This window comes from Sturnira hondurensis, unplaced genomic scaffold, assembly GCF_014824575.4.
Source record: "Sturnira hondurensis isolate 20B ecotype Veracruz unplaced genomic scaffold, ASM1482457v3 Scaffold0022017, whole genome shotgun sequence".
Taxonomy (NCBI): Eukaryota; Metazoa; Chordata; class Mammalia; order Chiroptera; family Phyllostomidae; genus Sturnira; species Sturnira hondurensis.
Window position 1 is genome coordinate 4266848 of NW_028094648.1, and position 23352 is coordinate 4290199.

The 23352-nt window shown below is 38.4% G+C and overlaps 2 protein-coding genes across 2 annotated transcripts in view; one reads left to right on the forward strand and one right to left on the reverse strand.

Annotated features, from left to right (window-relative positions):
• Nucleotides 1–320, forward strand: part of IGFBP7 (insulin like growth factor binding protein 7) — a 72249-nt gene extending 71929 nt beyond the window's left edge. Inside the window, exon 5 of the mRNA XM_037034164.1 lies at nucleotides 57–320. Coding sequence (XP_036890059.1) covers nucleotides 57–76 — 20 coding nt within the window. The 3' untranslated portion in view covers nucleotides 77–320. The remainder of the gene's footprint in view (nucleotides 1–56) is intronic.
• Nucleotides 235–23352, reverse strand: part of POLR2B (RNA polymerase II subunit B) — a 41948-nt gene continuing 18830 nt past the window's right edge. Inside the window, exons 11-25 of the mRNA XM_037034161.1 lie at nucleotides 22317–22460; nucleotides 21941–22080; nucleotides 21727–21838; nucleotides 17751–17905; nucleotides 16811–17009; nucleotides 16272–16440; nucleotides 8723–8819; nucleotides 7624–7718; nucleotides 6371–6621; nucleotides 6201–6290; nucleotides 5851–5958; nucleotides 4887–5000; nucleotides 4311–4471; nucleotides 1554–1749; nucleotides 235–501 (exon numbers count right to left, since the gene is read on the reverse strand). Coding sequence (XP_036890056.1) covers nucleotides 412–501; nucleotides 1554–1749; nucleotides 4311–4471; nucleotides 4887–5000; nucleotides 5851–5958; nucleotides 6201–6290; nucleotides 6371–6621; nucleotides 7624–7718; nucleotides 8723–8819; nucleotides 16272–16440; nucleotides 16811–17009; nucleotides 17751–17905; nucleotides 21727–21838; nucleotides 21941–22080; nucleotides 22317–22460 — 2121 coding nt within the window. The 3' untranslated portion in view covers nucleotides 235–411. The remainder of the gene's footprint in view (nucleotides 502–1553; nucleotides 1750–4310; nucleotides 4472–4886; nucleotides 5001–5850; nucleotides 5959–6200; nucleotides 6291–6370; nucleotides 6622–7623; nucleotides 7719–8722; nucleotides 8820–16271; nucleotides 16441–16810; nucleotides 17010–17750; nucleotides 17906–21726; nucleotides 21839–21940; nucleotides 22081–22316; nucleotides 22461–23352) is intronic.

Genomic DNA, 23352 nt, shown 5'->3' on the forward strand with positions numbered 1-23352 from the left:
AGAAAGCCAACCATGAAAAGACATATAACTAGGTTTTTCATCTTTTTTTTAAACAGGTGAAGGTGCCAAACTATGAACCTGAAGAATATATCAGTCTGCACAGCTAAAAGTAATCATGGATATACCACACCTGTTCTTGCCTAGTAATCAGTTTCTTTTCATCCAGTCCACTAACACCTCTCCTATACTCACTGGTTTTACATAGTGAAATACAAAATAAAAACAACACATCAAGACTATCTACAAAAATTTATTGTCTATTTACAGAAGAAAAGCATGCATATCATCAAATGAAACAAATAAAATGCTTTTTCTCACAACGTAGCTCATATTTGTTATTTTTAAAGCCATTTCATAAAACAAGATACAAAAGATATTTAAAAGTATCTTACTATGAATCTTTTAAAAGAGCTAAACACTCATCATTCGAGGAGCAATACTCATAGACATAAGCTCCTGAAACAATAGTTTGCATGCGTAAGGCATTCGCACCAAAGAAATCTGAAAGAAAAAAAAAGAAGTAATTAGCAAAGTTGTACTGAAATAAGCCTACTTCCCTACCCCAGAAAGAGGTAAAGACTTGGTACTGGAGATGATGAATAAATGAGAAGGAAGATAACATCCTACAAAGTTGGTCTTCACTGGTCCTTCTCTTAACAGGCTTTAATGTTTCACCCTTTCTGCCAGACCATTTATATTCACCCTTTCTTTAAAAAGATTTTATTTAGGCCCTGGCTGGCATAGCTCAGTGGATTGAGCACAGGCCTGTGAACCAGAGGATCGTGGTTCGATTCCCAGTCAGGGCACATGCCTGGGTTGCAGGCCAGTTCCCTGCAGGTCAACTCCCAGCAGGGGACGCACAAAAGGCAACCATACATTGATGTCTCTCCCCCTCTCTCCTTCCCCTCTAAAGATAAATAAATAAATAAATATTTTAAAAAAATAAAATAAAATAAAAAGATTTTATTTATTTATTATTTTTAAACAGAGGGGAAGGCAGAGTGAGAAACATCAATGTGTGGTTGCCTCTCATGCACCCACTACTGGAGACCTGGCCCATAACCCAGGCATGTGCCCTCACTCGGAATTAAACCAGTGGTTTGCAGGCTGGTGATCAATCCACTGAGCCACACCAGCCAGGGCTACATTCACCCTTCCTAAGTTATAGGTTTTTTTAACTGTATCTAAACAACAATAAAAAAATAGCATAAAAATACTGAATGTAAATGTAATTGAAAAATAAAATAAATGGTAAATAAAATAAAATTCCTTCTACAAGGCCTTTTCCAAAAGATGAACAGCTTAGAGACAATACCATAGTAAAATTTAAACTGATTTTTAGAAAAATCTAATTTTGTTTTATTCATTTAAAACTAGGTATCTTATAGAGGTATCTTTCTATAGAATTTCTTATAGAAAATTCTTATAGAATTTTCACTATTCAAAATTGTGAAAATGCCAATCTGTTCAACCACACTAAATCTGCTGGGGAAATTAGCCCAACCTGGTTACATCCTAAACTGATATCAACGGCCATGAAAGTCTATACACACCTGGGTTTTATTTCGACAGCCCCTGCATTCGTACGTATGCGTCCTGGTGTTAGCGATCGCCATTATTCCACAAAGATTGCAAACATGAACCTGATACGGATCTGATGCCTCAAACAATCTTTCCCTTAAAAACTGGGCTGCTCCGTGGGCAATCTGACAATCTCGTTCCATTTCTCCAAAACGCAGGCCACCGTCACTGTTAAGGGAAAAACAACAGATTACTTTGTATTTTTCTATGTCAACACCTTCACTAATGGCAAAGGTAAAGAAGAATATTAGTAATGGAGAACTAGACTCTAATTTGTATATCCTAGCATTCTCTCTACATGGTGCAGAGGGGAGAAATCTACCAACTATTGGATGTACATTAGAAGGTCCCCAAATAGAATAAACACATTAGATCCTCACGTGTAGCACATACTTCTCCTCATAAAATACAATGAGGTACAGAGTAGAGTCTCATGTTAGTTCAACTGACTAAAATTCAACTCTATGTTCAAAAATGAATAACAAAATTTGATCTAAATAAAATAGCTTCTCCATGAATTAGTCTCCCAGGCAACCGCACCTGCAATAATAAATGCATGCTGGCAAAAGTAGTGGGAAGAACAAGTGAACAGTAACAGGTTTCTGCAGAGTGGAAGTGAAATAAAACATGCTCTTCAGATAGCCAGGCAGGTGAATGGTGATGGCTTTCTTAACATTCTTAATACACAGAAACATAAAATCAGTTGAGTTTCTAATGTTATTACCAAAAAACCAATCACTGGTCAACTATGAAGGTGCTAGACAACCAATTCACAAACTGGAAAATAAAGGGAGAGAATGAAGCATTTATCTGCCTTTACTACATGAACTATGTCACCAGGTAAAGCTGAAACCAAGTTTCTCTTCTGTAACAGTATTCTAGCAAAGAAATAAATAATAAAGTTAGAATCTCATCAGTTTGCAATCCTTATCTAATTAATGGTTTTAGGTAATGATCATTAATTAGTAGCTGCTAAAATCAAAAGAGACAACCAGATATCAGTATACAATCATCTATGAAGTATTACTGAACACAATCCCATCATCTCATCAAGGCTCTAGATGTGACTAGCTACTCACGAAAAAACAGGAACACACAGCCCGTGAATGCAAAGATCCAGACTGCAAAGGAATGCAATCTGGACAGCAAATCTGGACTGGGAGAAACCCTCTAGGATAAACAATCCAATTTCTTCAACAAAAAAATCACAGGGCAGCCTACAGATTTAAAAAGCTTAAGAGAAGTACCAACTGCAAAGCACAGACCTTATTTTTATCCTGATTAAAACCAACAAACCTTTTTAAAAATTATTCAAGGAAGAGGTAAATTTGAACACTGCATATTTAATAATATTAAGGAACTACTGTGGTTAGTTTTTGGTTTTTCATGTTATAATCTTTTAAAGCAAAGGTTCTACGTGGACCCCGTGAAAGCGAAAACTATTTTTACAATAATACTAACAACACATCTGCTTCTCTCACTCTGCTGACACTGCACTGATGGTTGCAAAGCACCTGAATAAACACTGCTGGCACCTGAACACACATTGAGGCCACCAACTTCACTAGCTGTCCTGTTTGCTACTGTGAGTGAAAGAAGGGAAAAGCCCATTTTTACTTAACAATGTCAGTAATGAAGCAGTAAAAATGATTAGTTTTATTAAAACCTGACCCTTGAATACACATCTTTTTAATATTTTATGACAAAATGGGAAGTTCTCATGAAGTACTTCTGTTGGATACTGAACAGGAGGGTCCAAGAAAAGCACTTGAACTAGTCAGAGTCACTTTGACCATGGAATATCTTTTCTACTTAAAAAAATAGCTGACTCCAACACCATGTTAATCCACCAATGATAACACTAAATTATGTTAATTCAGACTTACATGGCAGAATATTTTCTGAAAAGGAACAATGTGAGCCTTTTACTTCAAAGAAAACAATTTTAAGTATTTGCTGAAAAAATGATTAAAAATTTGAGTTTTTGATCCAAAATAAGAATTTGAGAAAACCTCTGTCCAACACTATGAGCTTGATACTTCCCAATACATCCAGACTATTCTGATGACCTCAGTGGTGATATTCACAAATGTGAATGTTTTTTCTGGTATAATAAAATATGTCAACATTTAAAAATCTGCGTAACTCAGTGAACCAATATTTTCCATTATGATGCTACAAAATCATGCATGTGTAAAAGATGCAATCAAAGTGCAAAAACAGGATGACAAATTTTAATATAATAAATATAAAAATTCACTTAAATGGTTTCAGACTCTACAGTACAACTAGCCTAGGAGAAACTACAACTTGTCGTTTTGGTGTAGCATCCAAAGAAATAGAGCCACAATCACCTGAAAATGTTATTAGAATATTCTCCCCCTGTCTAACCACTTATCTATCTACATGAGGACAATTATCCTCATACACTTGAATATAGATATAATTCTTAAACAAAAGCTCTTTGGGGTCCTGGAATCAAGAAATTCAAAAAACGACTCTTTTATAAATATTCGATGAAATATTTACAGAAGAAATTGTATGTTTGGGCTATGCTTAAAAATAACCAGTGGTTGGTGATGATGCCTTGAGTTCATAATTACTAAAGGGGTGTGACAAGAACATGGAGGTTCATTATACCACCACCTCTATTTCTCTGTGTTTCACGTTTTTCACCAAAGAAAAAAAGCTAATTAATAATAACAATGACAATGGTACCGTTCTCTTACCGGGATCTGCCCTCCATGGGTTGTCTGTTAAGAATCTGAATAGGTCCCCTAGCACGAGAATGAATCTTGTCATCCACCATGTGCTTCAAACGCTGGTAATAAGTGGGGCCAATGAAAATTTGTGATGTGATTTTTCTGCCAGTGAACCCATTGTACAAGACCTGAAACAGATTTTGAAGCACAGACTTAAAAACAGTAAACAAGTTCAAAGAAGATATATGCATATATTGCATGACTGTATTCTTATTAAAAATCAAAACATAAAACTGATCTATACTGTTAAAGGTCAACAAAGTGGTTACCCTGGAGAGGGGGGAGGGAGTTATGAGGGGACATAAGAGTAGGTCTAAGCATAAAAGAGTTCTGGTCATTTAATTTTCGGGGTCTGGAGCCAGTAACACATGCATGTTCTGTGAAACTTTGCCAAGCTCTACATTTATAATTTATGAACATACCTGAAGTATATGTTATACTTCAATAAAAGGCTTAACTTTTTAAGAATGAAACTATACACATACAAAAAAGAATATACATAACAAAAGTAAGCAACATTACTAAATGCAAAGGCAAGCATACCTCATTTCCTCTGAGATGGTAGCCATAATCAGACAAAAGGTTAGAAATCTTCTGTACATTAACAGCATCATTAAATGGAGTGGCATCACCAATTTCACCCTTGTTAGCTGAAACCTTTTAAAAAAAAGTAGTCTTTAAAAGGATATTTCCTTCATTCTCCCCTTAGAAATTTGTATCAACAATATATTCAATTAAAAATCCTTCCTAGAAAAGATTTTGAACTTAAAAAAATCTTTTATGAAAAGCTATAATATTATATTTTATTAACACAGTATTTGTAACTAATTATTAACATAGTATTTATAACTAGATTTACCTAAAAAATAAAAACTCAATTATAACACCTGAAATACAAAGCTATCCACAGGAACAGTTACAAAAAAGGAGACTCCCAAATACTTCCTATAGCTCAAGAAAACATTTTAATGCCCTAAAACTAAGTCACCCAATTGTTGGGCTGCAACCATTGTACCTTAAGACACTTAAAAATAGAAAACCTCCATTGAAAAATGCACACACAAGTAATAAAATTAAGCTGACAATTAATTAACCATCAATGAATTAACACTTTACCTATAGAAAGAAACAATCAAAAGTATACAACCAACATGTACAGAGGTGGTAACAGGTTTACAGCTTTGAGTACACAAAGAGTTTATTCTGTATTATTTATCAATGGTTGTATTATTCTCTATATGCATGACTATAAACCTACTTTTGCCCACTCCTGTGTGTGTGTGTGTGTGTGTATATAGGTTGGATGTAGTAAATCTTATAAAAATTGTGACTTAGCTGTAACTGCAAATTTTGCAGGGGAAGAAAGGCATGATCATAACCAATTTCAAAGGAGGAAAGTATCGTCTAGCTTTTTCCAAGGTGCCCTGGCTCAAACATGATAAAACCCACCTATCATTCCAGAAGGAACATGAGCTTGGAACCCATATTATTAAAGAAAACCTCTTACCTTCCCTTGAAGACATTCAATCAAGTGACCAATAGTCATACGAGAGGGGATGGCATGGGGATTTATGATGATGTCAGGGGTGATACCTTCACAGGTGAAAGGCATATCCTATAAAGAAATGTTTTAAAAAAAACTTAAACCTCTTAGCTATGGAACTAGGTCCCCCCTCACCTAAGTTCTTCTATGTCCTGAATTCTGTTCAATATAGTGTGTTCATATAACTACTCAACACTAAAATTCAATGTCAAGCCTTTACCGCCTTTGGACTCTTAAGTTAAAGCAAATTTTGAACTAATAAAATGTTCAACAAAACTGGGTTAGGAGTGAGGGAGATCAGAAAAACAGCTTACCTCTTGTCTATACTGAATACCACAAGTACCCTTCTGACCATGTCGACTGGCAAATTTATCTCCAATCTGCGGGATTCTAACAGAGCGTACCTGAATTCATATAAAAATAAGTTAGTTAAGTCAATCTGGTTTGCTTTCTATAAACAGTGATATGACAAAGCTGTACTCACCCTTATCTTACAAAATTTATATCCTTCCTGGTTGAGGGTTACCATAACCTGATCCACAATGCCTGTCTCACTAGTTCTGAGAAAAGTGCTACAGTCTCTCTTGGTATAGCGTCTATTAGTGCTCTCCAATTCATCCTCATTTTCAGGCAAGGTGACTGTTTTGCCTATAATAACATCATCTCCCGATACACGAACCCCAGGAGCTATCAAGCCATCATCATCCAGCTTGTCATAAATGGCATGCCTCATACCTATGAGGAAAAAGATGTGGAATTTTCTGAAATGGCACTACCACGTAGGGAAGTATATAAAATGTCACCTAATCCCCCACTAAATACATAAATCAATTCCAAGTCAGAGAAGTTCACAGAACTCTCTAACACACCACGACCCTATGTGTAGTCATACTAGAATGCCCTTACTCCAAACATTACAAGTTACTGCAAACTCCGTAAAAAGCTCTGGACTAAGCACTAGAAAATGAGATTCTCCACCTGCTGGCCGACTCTAGGTAAGTGTGTTGCCATCTTCTGATCTCTTCCTTACATGAGAAAATATCTATGCCCTCTACACATATCCACCCACAGCAATTTTAAATTTTGTCTTAAGTAATGTTAACTCTACTGGACAGAAATTCTCTACTGCACAGAACCAGCCCAGGAAGTGAAGAAATAGGAAGATGCTTAGGGAACAAAGCACATTTTACTTCATGCAATACTACTGGAAGTCAAAACGGAAACAGAAATACTTCCCTGGGACATTCCATCCATACTACTGCATACGTATTTTCTAAGTGTCTATGAAAATAGTAACAACTAGAAATAAGTCTGAGTTTTTTAGAAGATACAAAAATGTTAGGTATCCTATCATTTATCTGGTAAAATACGGTCACACCCCAATGTGAAGGAGGGAGGAAGTTCCCATGCAAATACATAAACTAGGGGACAGGACACACCCCGCACACGTGAAAATGAAGCCGAGGTGCACCCCATGAAGTTCCGTGACCTCTGTGATTTACAAACACCCTCCTCAGAGCAGGATCCACGAGGAGAGAAGAACTTGTACCAAGCCTACTCCTAGGTACAAAAACTGTTCGAAAACACACATTTTCTTAAATATGACCTCTAAAAATGACATAAAACCATACTCCTACATGGCAGAAAAAAAGAGGGGGAGAGAGAAAACCCAAAAATTAACTAGGAAAGCCACGGTAAGTTAAGTCTGAATTCCATAACTTAAATGTTATCACTTACCCTGGCATGTTTCACGTGTAGGCTTCTCAAAAACTTCTTCTTGATCAAATCCTTTTTTAGACTCCTGTTCTTTGTATGATCGATAGAAAACAGACCTAAAAAACACACAAGTCTGAGGGTAATTTCTATTTTCCTCTAGTAAAAGGACTTACAACATACCAATAATTTGTACTTACTTGGTATTTGGGAAGTAATTTAAATCACGAATTTAGGGTAAGAGTTAACTGTGTTAAGGACCATAATTAAGTCCTAAGCGGTAGTACATGGGCCACACATGTGGCATTTGACCCATAACCTTAACACAGGGAATTATATGTGAGAACAGGAAGGACCTCATGTCACTGAGTACACCCTTCTACTGAAAATGAGAATCCTCCCATTATTACCCTCAGAGATGGTCACCCGGGATCTGTCCCAACAGTTCAAGTGAGAAGTTTGTGATATGCTACACTATAATGCCCACCCCCTGGTCCTAGTGCTAGCTAGCCTCTGAAACTACACCAAAAAAACCCCAAAAACAAACAAACAAAAGTACAGCCTCTTCTAAATTCCCACTTTTTTTAACCAGTCAGCATATGCCAAGGATTTGAAACTGTTTTGTTAATAAATAGCATAGTAGAAAAGAAAATTGAAAACAAAACACATTATAATTTTAACAGTTACATGTGGGTCCTAAGATTACAGGTTTATTTCTATTTCTTAGATGTTTCTATATTATATAAATGCAAACACACATTTGCTTACAAAAAAGAGGGAGTGGGGCTCAAAATAGTAGCATCTGAAAATCCTGAGATACAGGAAGCAGTGTCTTTAGCAGCTCAAGGCCACCAACCAGGCCTTCTGCATTCTGGAGTAAGGCACTGGTTTCACCACACTAAGCTCCTGCCAGCCAGCCACAAGCTTCGTGAATGGAGGCAAAAGATTAAGTGTCTTAACAGAAAATTGTCTGTTATCAGATCAGAATTTCTCCCCAGTCCAACCTTCAAAACCACCAAAAAGTTTGAACACACATAAGTCAAACCTATTTCTAGAGAACTTTTTGACTAACACATTAATATTTCCATCATTTCTGTATTCAACAACTTTATGAATAGCTGACCTGAAAAAGCCTCGATCTACAGCTGAACGATTCATGATGACAGAGTCCTCTTGATTGTATCCAGTATATGATGCAATGGCCACAATTGAGTTGATACCTGTGGTGCATTGAAGAGCACACGTTAAAGCAACACATGGGAAACAAAGACAAACTGCCCCTTCCTTCCACATCCATTTTATTCCACTGTATCTGCCACAGCTTTTTTCACCATGGCAACTGTCAACGTCTACTCCTCCTGGAATAGCAATCTGTGAGACAACCACTCCAAGGGCTTAACATTTAATACAAGCAAATCCTGAGAGCAGTCATTCCCAATGTATTCTTTCTTAGGACTAGTGATTATATATACAAGTTACCTCAGAGTTATAAAGCACCTCCCCAAACCAAGTTTCATGATTCTCATAGTAACCCTGTATCATAAACAAGGCTGTATTATTATTATTCTCATTATCAGAAAGAGCTAATTAGCTTCCGCCAAGATGGAGGCATAGGTGGAAACACTGTGCCTTCTCCCACAACCAAGTCTGAATAAAACAAAGGTTTGGAGAAACAAAGACACAACCAAAGGACAGAAAATTGAGTTATACGGAAGTCCGACTACATCTAACCGTTCAACGGGGACGGTAAGAGGGGCGGAGCCAGCAGTGAGCAGGGTCGGGCAGGAGAGGGCCCCTGACCCAGGCGCGCAGGCAGACGAGAACCAGTTGGGGTGCGGGGCAGACCGCGGGCGCATATTCGCGCACAGTGAGACAGACCACGCTGGCCCCAGGGGGCGAGGGCTGACGGCAGTGGCACACTCGCGTGCAGTGGGACGAAACGCGTGGGCCCGGTGACGGCAGCAACTGCGGCACCGGTGAGGGCCGTGGCGGCAGGCGGCGGACAGGACGCCATAGTCCCTCTTTGACCCCGCCCCCACATACAGCGTCACAACCCAGCGACTTAGTTGCCCTGTTCTAGTGAACACTTTAGGGCTCTGATCCTGCTATGGAACAGGCACGAACAACCCAAAAGATGGCGCAAGAAGAACTCAAAGTCCCAGAGCCAATAACTCTAAGCGACCGAGAAATTGCCAGCCTCTCAGAAGCACAATTCAGGACACTATTTATCAGGATGCTCACAGAACTGGTAGATTATAGTCACAAATTAGAGGAACAAAGTCACAAATTAGAGGAACATATGAAGGCTAAACTAATTGAAATGAAGGGAGATGCACAGGAAACCAATAGTGATGGAAAGGAAACGGGGACTCAAATCAATGGAATGGACCAGAAGGAAGAACAAAACATCCCACCAGAAAGGAATGAAGAAATGAGAATTCAAAAAAATGAGGAGAGGCTTAGGAACCTCCAGGACATCTTTAAACGTTCCAACATCCGAATTATAGGGGTACCAGAAGGGGGAAAGAAACAGCCACGAGTGGAAAACGTATTTGAACAAATAATAAAGGAGAACTTCCCCAGTCTGGCAAAGGAAATAGACTTCCAGGAAATCCAGGAAGCTCAGAGAGTGCCAAAGAAGTTGGACCCAAGAAGGAACACACCAAGGCACATCATAATTACATTAGCCAAGACCAAAATGAAGGAGAGAATCCTAGAAGCATCAAGGGATAAGGGGACAGTCACCTACAAAGGAGTACCCATCAGACTGTCAGCGGATTTCTCAAAAGAGACCTTACAGGCAAGAAGGGGCTGGAAAGAAGTATTCCAAGTCATGAAATCCAAAGACCTACAGCCAAGATTGCTTTATCCAGCAAAACTTTCATTTAGAATGGAAGGACAGATAAAGTGCTTCTCAGATAAGGTCAAGTTCAAGGAGTTCATCATCACCAAGCCCTTATTATATGAAATGCTAAAGGGACTTATATAAGAAAAAGAAGATGAAAAAGATGAACAGTGAAAGGACAGCAAACACACAGCTATTAACAACCACACCTAAAACAAAAGCAAACCAAGAGGACAGCTAGATCAGGAGTGGAACCATAGAAATGAAGAACACATGGAGCGTTAGAAACAGGGGGGTGGGAGGGGGAGAAGGGGGGAGAAGGCACAGAAAATAGCATAGATAGTAGGTAGAAAATAGATGGGGGGAGGGCGAGAATAGTGGGGGAAATATAGAATCCAAAGAACTTGAGACACATGGTTATAAACTAAGGGGGGCAGAATGGTGGGGGAGAGAGGGTGTGGGTGGAAGGGATTGAAGGGGGGAATAGAACAACTGTAGTGGTATAATCAATAAAATATATTAAAAAAAATAAAAATAAATTTAAAAAAAAAAGAAAGAGCTAATTAAGTAACTTTTCCATGATCCCAAAGTTAAAAAGCAATGGGCTGATTTCTGATTTCAGGTAGGAACCTGGTACTATCTCTTCCCAGCCCTGCTCTGTTCCTAAATCCTCTTCCTATGCCACCAAAAAAGTGGTATTATATCCTCACCACCACAATCTTATTCTTAGTTGCCCCAGACCTCCCCAGCTGCTGAAACTACCGTATTTTTCGGACCATAAAACACACCTAGGTTTTAGAGGAAAATAGGAAAAGAATTGTTTTGAAGCAAAAAATGTGGTAAAATATTTAATAACAGAAATAACATAATGTTTCACCAATGTAAATGTAAACAGAACTCAACAGCAGCATTAACAACCATTATTCCTCCCAATTGGGCAGGGGGGCGGGGGAGGAGAAAGTGCGTCTTATAGACCAGAAAAAAATTATTGCTTTTGGTGAGACCATTTAAAAAAATATTCAAGGGGGGAAAAAGTTGAAAACACACTAGACTACAATATAAGAGATGACTTTCGAATGTGAATGTGGTTTCAATGAACATAATCCACATATTTGTAAATCATCAGATTTTTCCAAAAATTAAAATATACTATACTCTAAAGCTATAGTTAACAAGATATCTTGATTTAAGTATTTCAAATGTGGAATAAAAACTACAGAATATAAAGGAACCAAAATCTGGATTACTGAATGTTTCGGTTATCTGAATTCTGAATAAATCTGCTTCCTTGCAGCAAAATTCAATTTTCAAAAAACACCCCACCCTTCATAAAAAGACACACCCTTCATTTACTCCTTTGTGAATTCAGCAGGAATGTACCAGTTTAACAAGTGGAGTGCAGGTGAGGGGTGGCAGTGCTGCTGGCCTGGGACACTCAGGCACACTGCTCCAAGTCCCACGCATCCCCACCCAAAGGACAAACAGATGTGGAGAAAGGGACGCATGCAAAGGGCAGGCCCTGCTCCCAAGCACCTGCATTTGCTCCTCGAAAGCGCTGACTGCTGTGCCACAGGAGGCTTCCCACCAGCTGTTTTAGACACACTGGCCCAAGGTGGCTGATTTCACAGTTTGTTTTTAACCTGAACTCATTCCTAACATTTTTAAAAAGAAATTTCACACAAAAACTTAGGTTTCAAACTTTTCTTGAAAAATATATCTGACATCACTGAGTCTGCACATACACATCACAACCACACCTCAAGCTAAATCAGGCCAAACTCCAGAGACAGGCAAACCTCTGCCCACTAACCAACTACTCACCAGCCCAGCCTAGTCCCGCAGGAATCTGAGATGGCAGGCCCCTTTAACATACAGCACAAAATGCTTGTGCTAACTATAAATGTGACTGCTCTCTAGGGATGAAGGATCACAGAAACAAGGCATTTGTTTTTCTGAGCATCTGCATGTGTTGGAGTATTTTCCGGGAGCAGAAAAAGCTAGAATGCTCTGCTTAGGGAGGAAGGAGAGTGTGAAATTCTCCAAAGACAGGACAGTGTCAGGGCAGCCGAGCCCTTCCTGGGAAGGGCCAGAGATAAAGGCCCCAGTAGCAGGCCGTCCGTCAAGAAGAGATCAGTAAAGTCAGAGAGTCACTTCTCAGGTGTGCAATAAAAACTCCTCCTAAAATCTAAATGATTTCCTCTAAGAACTCTTTAGTAACATCCACATTGGTGGTCATCATCCTTTTGTGTGCATTCTTTGGGAGCACTAAAAGAATTTTAAGTTTCACACAGCCAAGCAGCATAAAGCAGAATTTTGAAGGTGAAAAGACCTGAAAAAAATTGAGAATTTGCAGAAATCTCAGAGTCCTGGAGACATGATGTGATCACAGAACGTAAGTGCCATTTGTGATACATGGAATGGGGAGACCTCCTAGCATGCCCTCACCTTTCCATGGAGCACTGCTATGGCCCCATTCCTCTCCAGGTATGCAGCCCACAGGTGCTCATCCTGTCTTGGCCCTTGGGCGGCAATCCCTAGATCACCCACTTATGTCGCATTCACTAGCGCCCAGAAGGCAACCTCCTCCATTCTACAACCTTTACCCATGGTATTTTGGCAGGTAGAAGAGGTCAGCTGAATTTAGCTGAAAACAGTACACTTCTGAATTGTTTCCTTAATTGTTCCCTTAGCTTAATAGTCCAAAATCAGGAAGCAATGTAGTGAAAAGAACACAATAAAGGGAAAGGCGAAGGGTTGGGGGGTGGAGGTCAAGGCCTATATCTGGTCAAAAAGGCAAAACATACATGCGAGTTTAAATTCTGGATTTATATATTTAAGTTATGTAACTTTTGGCAAATAACCCTTCTGATCCTGTCTCCACATGTATAAAACAGCGATGGTGTAACAACCACTGTTACTAATCAACTGACTCCTACACCTCCCTTACTGCAAGGCACTAGCCATGACTTTTAAGTGGATTTAACCATTTAATCATCACAAAGGTACTATTATCATTCTCATTTAGCAGGTGAAGAAACATCACAAAGCTTTTATGAGGTTTAGAAATGATGTGTAAAGCACCTTGGACAGTGTTTCACACACAATGAATGCTCAATAAATATTAATAACTTTGTTAAAAGTGTCTGCCGGTTCAAGGACCATATACATGTGGAATCACGGCAGCCAGGCTCAAAGCCTTCCTGCCGCTTTGTCCTCACCCACTTCAAGCCTCACCTCAGCACTGAGAAGGCTCAAAGCCCAGACCCACTTTAAGTCAAGGTGAACTTCTGTCACAAGGACCTTTGCTCCCAGAAAGATAAACCAGGTAACAGTACTCTGCAGAAATAGGAATGACAGTAATCAGAAAGACTGTCCTTAAGATAACCTGATTAGCCCATTGCCCTTGGTCAGCACTTGGAAGTTAGCCACCGGGGTGGTGTGTTACCCAGGGGTCAGGGCCAGTAGTTCAGCCAAGATGGCCAGGAGATTGGTTCCGGCAACAGACTGAGCAAAGCAAATACACTGAGGACAACGGGGGCCAGGCTTCTCACTGTGAGAGACTGCAGTTCTAAAATAAACACTATGGTGTGAACTCACGATTATTTCCTATACAGAGACAGTAAATTAGATTAAGAGGGTGCATTTGGATATACGCATATATATTTTCCCTGGTGCTATCAACTGAGAGAACCTAGAAGACATTCTAATAGCATCGAACATACCTAGTAACTTGCCTGAACTCTCCAAAAACATCAAGGTCATGAAAGACAAGGAAAGACTAAGGACCTGCTCCAGATTAAGAAGACTCAAAGAGACATGCAACCAAATGCAATGCACAGTCCTAAATTAGATCCTGGACCCAACAGGAAGTTAAGAGGACAACCGGCAAAATCTGAACCAGGGACTACTGACTAGAAGGGTATCAATGATAATTAACCTCCTGATTTTGATGACTGGTATGGAGCTGTCCTTGTTTTTAAGGAACATACACACTGAGGAATTAAAGAATGATATGGCTTCATGTCTGCAATTTACTTGGCAATGGCTCAGAAAGAGAAAGGGGGAAACGAGGTAAATGTGGTAAAATAGAAACTAGGATATCTGGAGTTATTTTCAGGAGTTATTTGTACTAGTCTTACAACTTTTCTTTAAGTTTGAAATTATCTCCAAGCAAAGTTTTTAAAATAGATAATATGATTAAGGCATGAAACAGTTAACAGACCTGAAAGGCATGCAGATCCTACCACCAAGCTCTCACTACTTCCCATCAGCACCAGAGGAACATTTTACTTCAAATCCAATCCTTCAGTTATCTTTATTTTCTTCTCTAAAGAAACTAGTATCCATATGTTGAAGACTGCACAGCACTGTAAGCACAGCCCAAAGATATGAGCATACTGCCAAAAACTTATCAGATTTTGTTTTTCTAGACAAGAGGAGCCCCTTGTGGAGGACTTCAAAAATAAATCATTCTAACCTGTGAGAATCTGCTATCCAAATGTTAAGTCCCTATTACAGTTAATAATTTAAAGCCACTACTTACAAGGCAAACTTTACTAAATAAATGATGTTACCCACAGTAAAAGCCAAAATTTGTTAATGATACAAGACGACAACTGTAGCAAAGAACATGCCGTCTGCGTTGACATCAGCACCCCCACACCTTCAGACTGCTCTGCACCATTCTGCCTGCTGTCCAGGCTCCCTGAGAACCTCCTCCTGCCAGCTCCTGACTCCTCATCAACTCCGTCCCAAATCCCCTCTCCTGATTTCTTTTCCTGGTGCCCAAAGTTCTGCCTATCTCTGGCTATTAGTCTAGCTCTGAACTTAACCTCAGCAATTTTATAGTCATCTATAGTTACCATTAATACATCAAAAACTTCAGAGCTCTAGATTTGACCTCTTTTCGAACGACACTTGCAACTCACTATTGGGAGATAATTTCTCAGATGTTCTGGTAGCAACTCAAAATCGACAGGTCAAAAACAGAATTTACCCTACCTCCAAAACCTCTTCCTTCTTCCAATGTGCTTCCAAACTTACAACAGTCCCTCTCTCTCCTTGACCACCCAAGCCAGGCACACCATAAATACTTCCAACTCCTTTCTTCCCTCTCTTCAGTGTTCCACAGCCACTCAGTCATCAGGTCCTGTCAAGTGCATCCTAACACCTATCTCCCCCTTACTCTTTTCCAATCTTTTCAGACCTTACCATTTCTCACTTAAAGCACTGCAAAAACCTCTAAATTATCTGTGCTAATATTGTATCTGACTCCAATCTACTCCTCAGACAACTACCACGAATATTTTAGAATATTCCTAAAATTTATTTCTATTATTTTCTTGCTCAAAAGAGCTGAAGGGGTCTTCATTCTCAAAACGAAATTCAAGCTGCTCTCCTCCACACCAGGAGACGAAGCTGTACCCACGTGCATTTACACTCCAGTCATCAAAATGACACGACTACTGACTGTTCCCGTATCTCGTGTGCTCCTGGATCTAGGCCCTGATGACACCTTCTCTCAAACTCAAATACCCTTTCATCAATTTGAGTCTAAAACACTGCTACCTCCCCCCTGAAACTGGCTCTAGTCTCCCAACAAGAATCAATCATTTCCTTCACTCTGTGCTATCAAAGGACTGTGTACCTCCATCACAACACTTTTAACATGTCTACCTTTTTATTCAATTGTGTTTGTGTTTCCCAGCACAGTATCAATTCCATGGAATAGAGACCGTCACATGCATTTTATTAACCTTCTGAAGAACCCAGAAAAGTGCCTTAAGCATGACAGGTCTAAAAAAACATAGAACAAAACCGAACGTACCCGCTGGCAGCTCTCTAAATCGCAGATACTCCATAGACCGTGTAGTCACAAGTGGTTTTTGAGGATAATAAAGAACATGAGCCAATGTATCCATACGAACATGAAAGTTGGTGATATAAACTCCCATAGCCTGCTTACCCATAGCAGACTGGTATGTGTTTCTAGGGGACTAGGGACAGAAATAAAAAAGCAGAATCAACAAAAATTTAATTATTTCTAAAGGAACAGACTCTACAGGTTACTACATAAATCAAAATATGATTGGCAAAGTTTCTGGGTTTTTTTGAGAGATAGTGATTAATAATTATTTACTATTAATTATTTGGAATCATTTATTATTTATTTAAATTGTTTATTTGGAATAATTAATTATGGCTCTTAACAGTGAAACTCAAAAACAAGCACTTAAATTCTGATTCTACAGGAGCTCACAGACTTTTCTTTAAAAGGCTCGTCTTTAAAAATGACACACTAATCTCTAACTTCTATTGTACTTCCCCCAATTCCTCACAAATGAGAAGTTACAAATGGCAACCAACCTGGTTGTGATCAGGAAATGGAATAATAGATGCACAGACACCAAGAATCATTGACGGGTGAATCTCACAATGTGTATACGTGGAACAATAAGCTACTTCCTTCTCCTGCAAATCATCTGGAGTCATTGCAAGCATTACTGTTTCTTCTTCTAGAGTATCGATATACTCCACTACTCCACTGGCCACAAGATCCTGCCAACTAAAAAAGGAGAATTCTCTTAGTTGGCTTGTTTTCTGAACTCTTTTAACTAGGCATTCTACCAAATATAGAGAGTATTCCTATACATATATTTACTCACATAGAAAGTGTTCCAAAATAGGCATATTACTATTAACAGTGAAAAAAAGCAAGTTACTGGACATTACCATTAGTTTTGTTTTGTTCTAAAGAAAGGAATATATTTGTGAGGGTGAGGGGTAAGTATGTAATACACAGATTAAGGTCTGGAGGAACACATACCCAATGGTTAACAGTACTTACTTTTGAAGAGGCAAGTATGAATTAGAGGCTTTTATTACACATACTGTTTGATTTTTTTAACAATAAAATTAGACACAGTCATATATTACTAAAAATAGATTTTAAAGCAGGTTCGCCTTTTTATTTAATTTACTTATATACTGTTCATGTTATATGTTATTTGTAATATTTATTACTTGTTATTATTATTACTAGACTTTAACATGTCACAAAGACTTTTATGCTTAAACCTGTTAAGTCCCTTACTTGGTAACAAAAACTAAAAAAAAACCCACAAGTGTGACTGCTAACGAGTACAGAGTTTCCTGTTGGGGCGATGAAAGTGTCTTGGTGTTAGATGGTAGCAATGGTTACACAATCTTGTGAATATCCTAAAAACCAATGAACTGTGTACTTTAAAATCATTAACTTTATGGTATGTGAATTATAGCTCAATTCCTTCTCACTGCGTGTACTCACCTGTAGTTGTTATATTCTCTCTCCTTCAATTGATCAATATGTCTCTTCTTCAATAGCAGCTTTTGTTTTTCCACAATCAGAAGTGGTCTACAAATACGACCTGCATCTGTATAGATCCGAATCTCCCTCTCTCGAATATCTCTGATCATAGAAACCTGGCCATTAAAAAAAAAAAAAAAAATCTCACGGACTTTTATTTTCTCTGTATCATCAAGGTTTAGCTAAAAATACAAAAAAACTTGTAATGAATTTCTGGAGCACCCAATTATCAAACAAAATGGACAAATTTTAGTTTATCATTGGTTAATATATTAAAAACTTAGGTATAATTTTAAATTTTATAAAGGATAAGTATCTAACCATGGTAATTACAGAGCTGAACAGCAGCATCTAGTAATAATGTCATGCAAGATAAAGCAAACTGAAGAACTATTTTTAGTATCACGAACACTAGTAAATGGCAATTTCTTACTTTGCCCCTTTGATAATCTCACATACTTCACTCTGTAACCTTCTGACAACCTGCCCTATATCACTCTGACTTGACAATACTTTCCCAGCAATAAGCCTGACTTCTCCCACTCACCTAACAGACAAACGGCTTACAGCCTAGCTGTCCAATATAGTAGTTGTTAACCACATCACTCCTGAGCACCTAAAATGTGGCCAATGCAAACCGGCATATGCTGTAGTATAAACTACACACTGGATTGCAAAGACAGTACCACAAAAAAAAAAAAAAAGAGTAAAGTTTTTCACTGATATTTATTTTGATTATATGTTAAAACTGTAATATTTCAGATGCATCAGGTCAAATAAAATATATCATTAAGGTTATTTTCTTTTGTTTTTTACTTTTTAAAATGGCAACTAGAAAATTTTTAATTGAATGTGTAGCTATTATATTTCTCCCAGGTAGTGCTAAAAATATATTCCTAGAATATATCAAAAATATTAAAAAATTGCAATAAAGAGCATAATAATTATTATAAGCACTGCAGAATCTAAAGTACATATATATTAAAAAATAAGTAAAAAAAACAATTTCAAGTTAATTATCTAGACCTAATATATAATCTTGGAAGTTAGCTAGGAAATGAACTACCAATAAGCTGGGAAATGAAAAAATACACTGCTATTTCTCTACAAAAGTACTTTTAAAAAGTAAAATCACATCTGGATACTTTTATTATAAAGAAAAAACTGAGTCTATTTAAGAAAGGAAAAGATATGAATTACTCTGTTTAAAAATAGTAGTAAACCAGCCCTGACCAGTTAGGTTTCATCCAGCAAAGAAAGGTCACCAGTTCAAATCCCAGTCAGGGCACATGCCTAGGTTGCTGGTTCAGTCCCCAGTTGGGGCATATACTAAAGGCACCAACCAATGGTTTTCTCTCATATCGATGTTTCTCTCCCTTTCTTTCTCCCTCCCTTCCCCTCTCTTTGAAATTAAATAAATAAATCTTTAAAAAATAGTAAAGCATAAAAGCTTTACCCAAAATATCAAGTTCTCTAAAACTAAAGCATCAAAATCAATAAGAAGAAAATGTTCCAAGTTCTTAGCCCACTTCCTATCCTTGAAAAGTATCAGAAGCAGTGCCTGTGAGCAAAAACATGAGTGGCATTCTCAAGTCGCAGAAAAGACACTGCTTTCAAATGGTTTGCCTTGAATCCCTAGAGAACCCTAGTAGAATACAGCTCCAATAACTTAACAGAAGGACATAAATTGAGTTGTGCCTCTCAAAGGCCAAACAGTATCTTACGTTCCAAAGGAAACAGGTGTTCTTTAGTACATTTAGAGGACTATTGACAGGAAAGCCGAACAAGCCCAATAGATGACTCAAGTTAGTTATGGGGAAAATGAGAACTTCTGATAATCAGAAAAGATGAAGGAAAAGAGAAGTACAGACTACTTCTGAAAAACAGACACAACTCCCCCACAGAAAGGCTCCCAACATCACTCTCCAACAGGAGATTAAACTGCCTGGTCCAAGGACAGAGGTCCAATTACAATGTTCAACAAACATTAAAGGTCTGCTGTATGTCAGCACCATGTTCAGAGTGGAAAATCCAATCATAGTGAGACATGTTCCCTGTCTCTGAGGAGTTAACAATGTATGAGTGAGTCAGGCAAATGAATCAATAATTACTATACAGTATAAGCATCATGTAAGAAGTATTTTAAGTAAATATGCTATCTACAGTAACAATAATCTAAATATGGGGGGGTCAGTGAACAGTCTACAAGTCAAATCCGCCCTCACCTGTCATCTGCTTTTACACATAAAGTTTTATTGGTTCACATACTGTCTGTCTATGGCTGCTTTTCACTACACTAGGGTTGAATGCATAACAGACACTGCATGGTAAACAAAGCCTGAAATATGTAATATTTGGCCCTTTATAGAAAATGCTTGCCATCCTGGCTGATGTGGCTCAATGGACTGAGCGCTGGCCTGCGAACCAAAAGGTCTCCAGTTTGATTCCCAGTCAGGGCACATGCCTGGGTTGGGCGCCAGGTCCCCAGTATGGGGTGCAAGAGAGGCAACAGTGCAGTGATGTTTGTCTCCTCTTTCTCCCTCCCTTCCCCTCTAAAAATAAATAAATAAAATAAATGAAAAAATAAATCTTGAAAAAAGAAAATGACTGCCAACTTCTGATCTACATCAAACTGGGAGATCACGTAAGGGATCCCGAAGAAGATGAATGTTAATATGCATTTTGCAGATTAAGTGAGATTCACCTGGAAAAAGTAATAAGCACATCCTTCTCCCTACTGCCTGTTTTTAAGGAGGCATTGGACCATAGGGAGCAGAAATACTCCAGGTTGAGGGAATGAGCCATGGAAGGGTAAAAAGGCCTAAAACAGCATGAAGAATTTAGTTTTACCTCAGAGAATACAGAAAAGCTGAAGATGGCTCTCGGCAGAAAAACAGGGCATTCACAAAGTTCTTATTCATAAAAAATACAACCCATTTTGGTTCTTAGGTTTTCTCTTAGCCCTGCCGGCCCTCAAATGAAACATGCTCGTCCTGCCTTCAAGCTATGAAAACACTGGGTCAAAACCTAGGCTGTCTGCCTGCTAGAGTAAAGCCTGGAGCAACCAAACTCTCTGCTCTGCTCTGCTCTGCTCTGCTAGGTAGAAAGGAGGCCAGCTACTAGCTCAAGTGTATTATAGTTTCCCTCCAAATCCACTTTCACCCAGAATGACCCCAACAGTAGATTTGGAAGAAACAAATGGCTTAATACAGTACTAAAAGCAAAAGCTCTATCTTAGGAAGTAATAAAGCTCATGTTATAGTTTAGTAATTTGTGAAAAATCCAGCCTTATCCCCCCAAAGCATTTCACTATCCACCTAAATAGGAGAATCAATTAGAGGTGTATCACACTTTGTGAATGCATCTCTGGATTCAGAAGGTCAGAGATGATTATTCCCTTTTTAAAAGCACTGTTGTCAGCCCTGACTGGTGTGGCTCAGATGGCTGGGCATTGTCTGCAAAGCAAAAGCTCACAGGTTCCACTTTGGGTCAGGGCACATGCCTGGGTCGCAGTTAGGTCCCCAGTTGGGGCACATTCAAGAGGCAACCAATAGATGTTTCTCTCATCAATTATTCTCTCCCTCTTTTTCTCCCTCCCTTCCTCTCTCTCTAAAAAAAAATACAATAAAAGCATTGTTGTCAGCCTTATAAAAAAGATCCTCAAAAAATTCCTTTTACTTAAAAATATAATTTAAGTACTAAAATATAATTTAATAAATTACATATCAGCTTTAGGAGCATATACCTAAAGCATTACAGCAAACAATACCTTATACTAATTGAATTTAGCTCAAAATATCACCTACGATGCTGACAATGTACTTTACAATTCAAGAAACCAGTTAAAGATGCCAATACACAGATTATTTCCTCTCATCTTATGCCTTATCTAGAAATCCCACAGATCATGCCCTCTTAGTTAATCAAAGACTCTTACTTCAGACACAATGATGTCCATCTGACGCCGCAATTTCCTCAGAGTGTTCATAAGTTGTTCAGGATCTTTATGTATTCCAACCCAGCAGCCATTAACAAAAATTTTGGTTGCACTAAAATACAAAACCAAAAGCATTTTCCACTTAGTAACTCTGCACTAAGCTATAACCAAAAAATAACAATAGCTTTTTTCTTTTAATTGCATCTATACACACTCAGCAATAGCTGCAGGAGAAATTTCTTCTAAATTTTCCATACTCCATTCTTCTAAAAATTCCAGAATTGGAGAAGGTTGCGATCCAACTGAAATATAAGCCATCAGGGCTAAATTCTTCACAAGTCCCACAGCATGGCCCTTGGAATAATAAACCAAGTATTAGCCATACTGATTTAACATGCCTATCAAAATTCTCTTTCACAAACACTTCTTCAACTCAATTTAAGGATTTAATCTTACTTTCAAAGAACAAAATTAAAAATAATATCGTAGTTCTAAACCACAGTACATAATTAAATAAAAACTCACTCTAATTATATCCTATGCAATCACTGGCAGACTTTTTGTTCTGAACATAAATTCTCATGCATTACCTCTGGGGTCTCAGCAGGACACACCATTCCCCACAACGTGTTATGCAACTGTCTTGGTTTGGCCAACTTGCCATCTCTACCAATAGGAGAATTCAAACGACGCAGGTGAGAAAGAGTAGATGCAAAAGTCAGGCGGTTTAATACCTAGAAGACAATAATGAAGTTTTAAAGTCCAGCATTTGTTACGCTATCACATTTTTGGCAAATACTAGAATGAAGCAAAGTCATATTTTTACATATAACCCATTATCCATCAAATTGACCCTATCCTGCCTTTCTCCATCCCTTCCCAGGATAATCTTGTTCACTCGCATGACTTCCATAATTTAACTGCCCCTTTAAACAGGGATGGTAAATATGTAATGTACAGTTCTAATACACCACCACACAACATAAATGTTTTCTTTATAGTGTAGATTTTTTTATTTGTTTTCTTCTCTCTTGCGTCCCAGTGCCTAGAACAGTACTTGGCATACATCAGGCACTCGGTAAGCATTAACTGGTACCAACTCACGTTCCTTTGACCATAACAGACATCACTAATCCATCCTAGTATGAGACCTCTGAATCCAACAACGATATTCAATACTTACAGGATATCAAGCAAGGCAATACTTCCAAGGTAACATTTAGAGGAAATAGAGCAAGCAATATAAGCTTAGTATAACTAATAACAAATCACCATCTTTCCCAGCCCTATAACAACCCTAACCTCCCTCTTCTTCCTAAGTCTCCCATCACCCTTCCCCCCTTAATGGCATCACCCTTCCCTTAATCTTCCAATCCAGCAATCTCAAAATAGTTTTTGCCTCTGACTTCCTCGTATCACACATCAACAAACATATCTCATCAACTCTATTTTCAAATTCTCTCAAAAACTCAACCTTTCCATTCCCAATGGCACAGCAATACACCAGCCCCTGACCCCTTACCTATACTACTATCATCACCTCGTGTTCCTGCAATGTCCCCTCCAATCTACCCTCCTCAATCACCAGATTAACACACAGGCATGTCACATCTCTCACCCATTTAA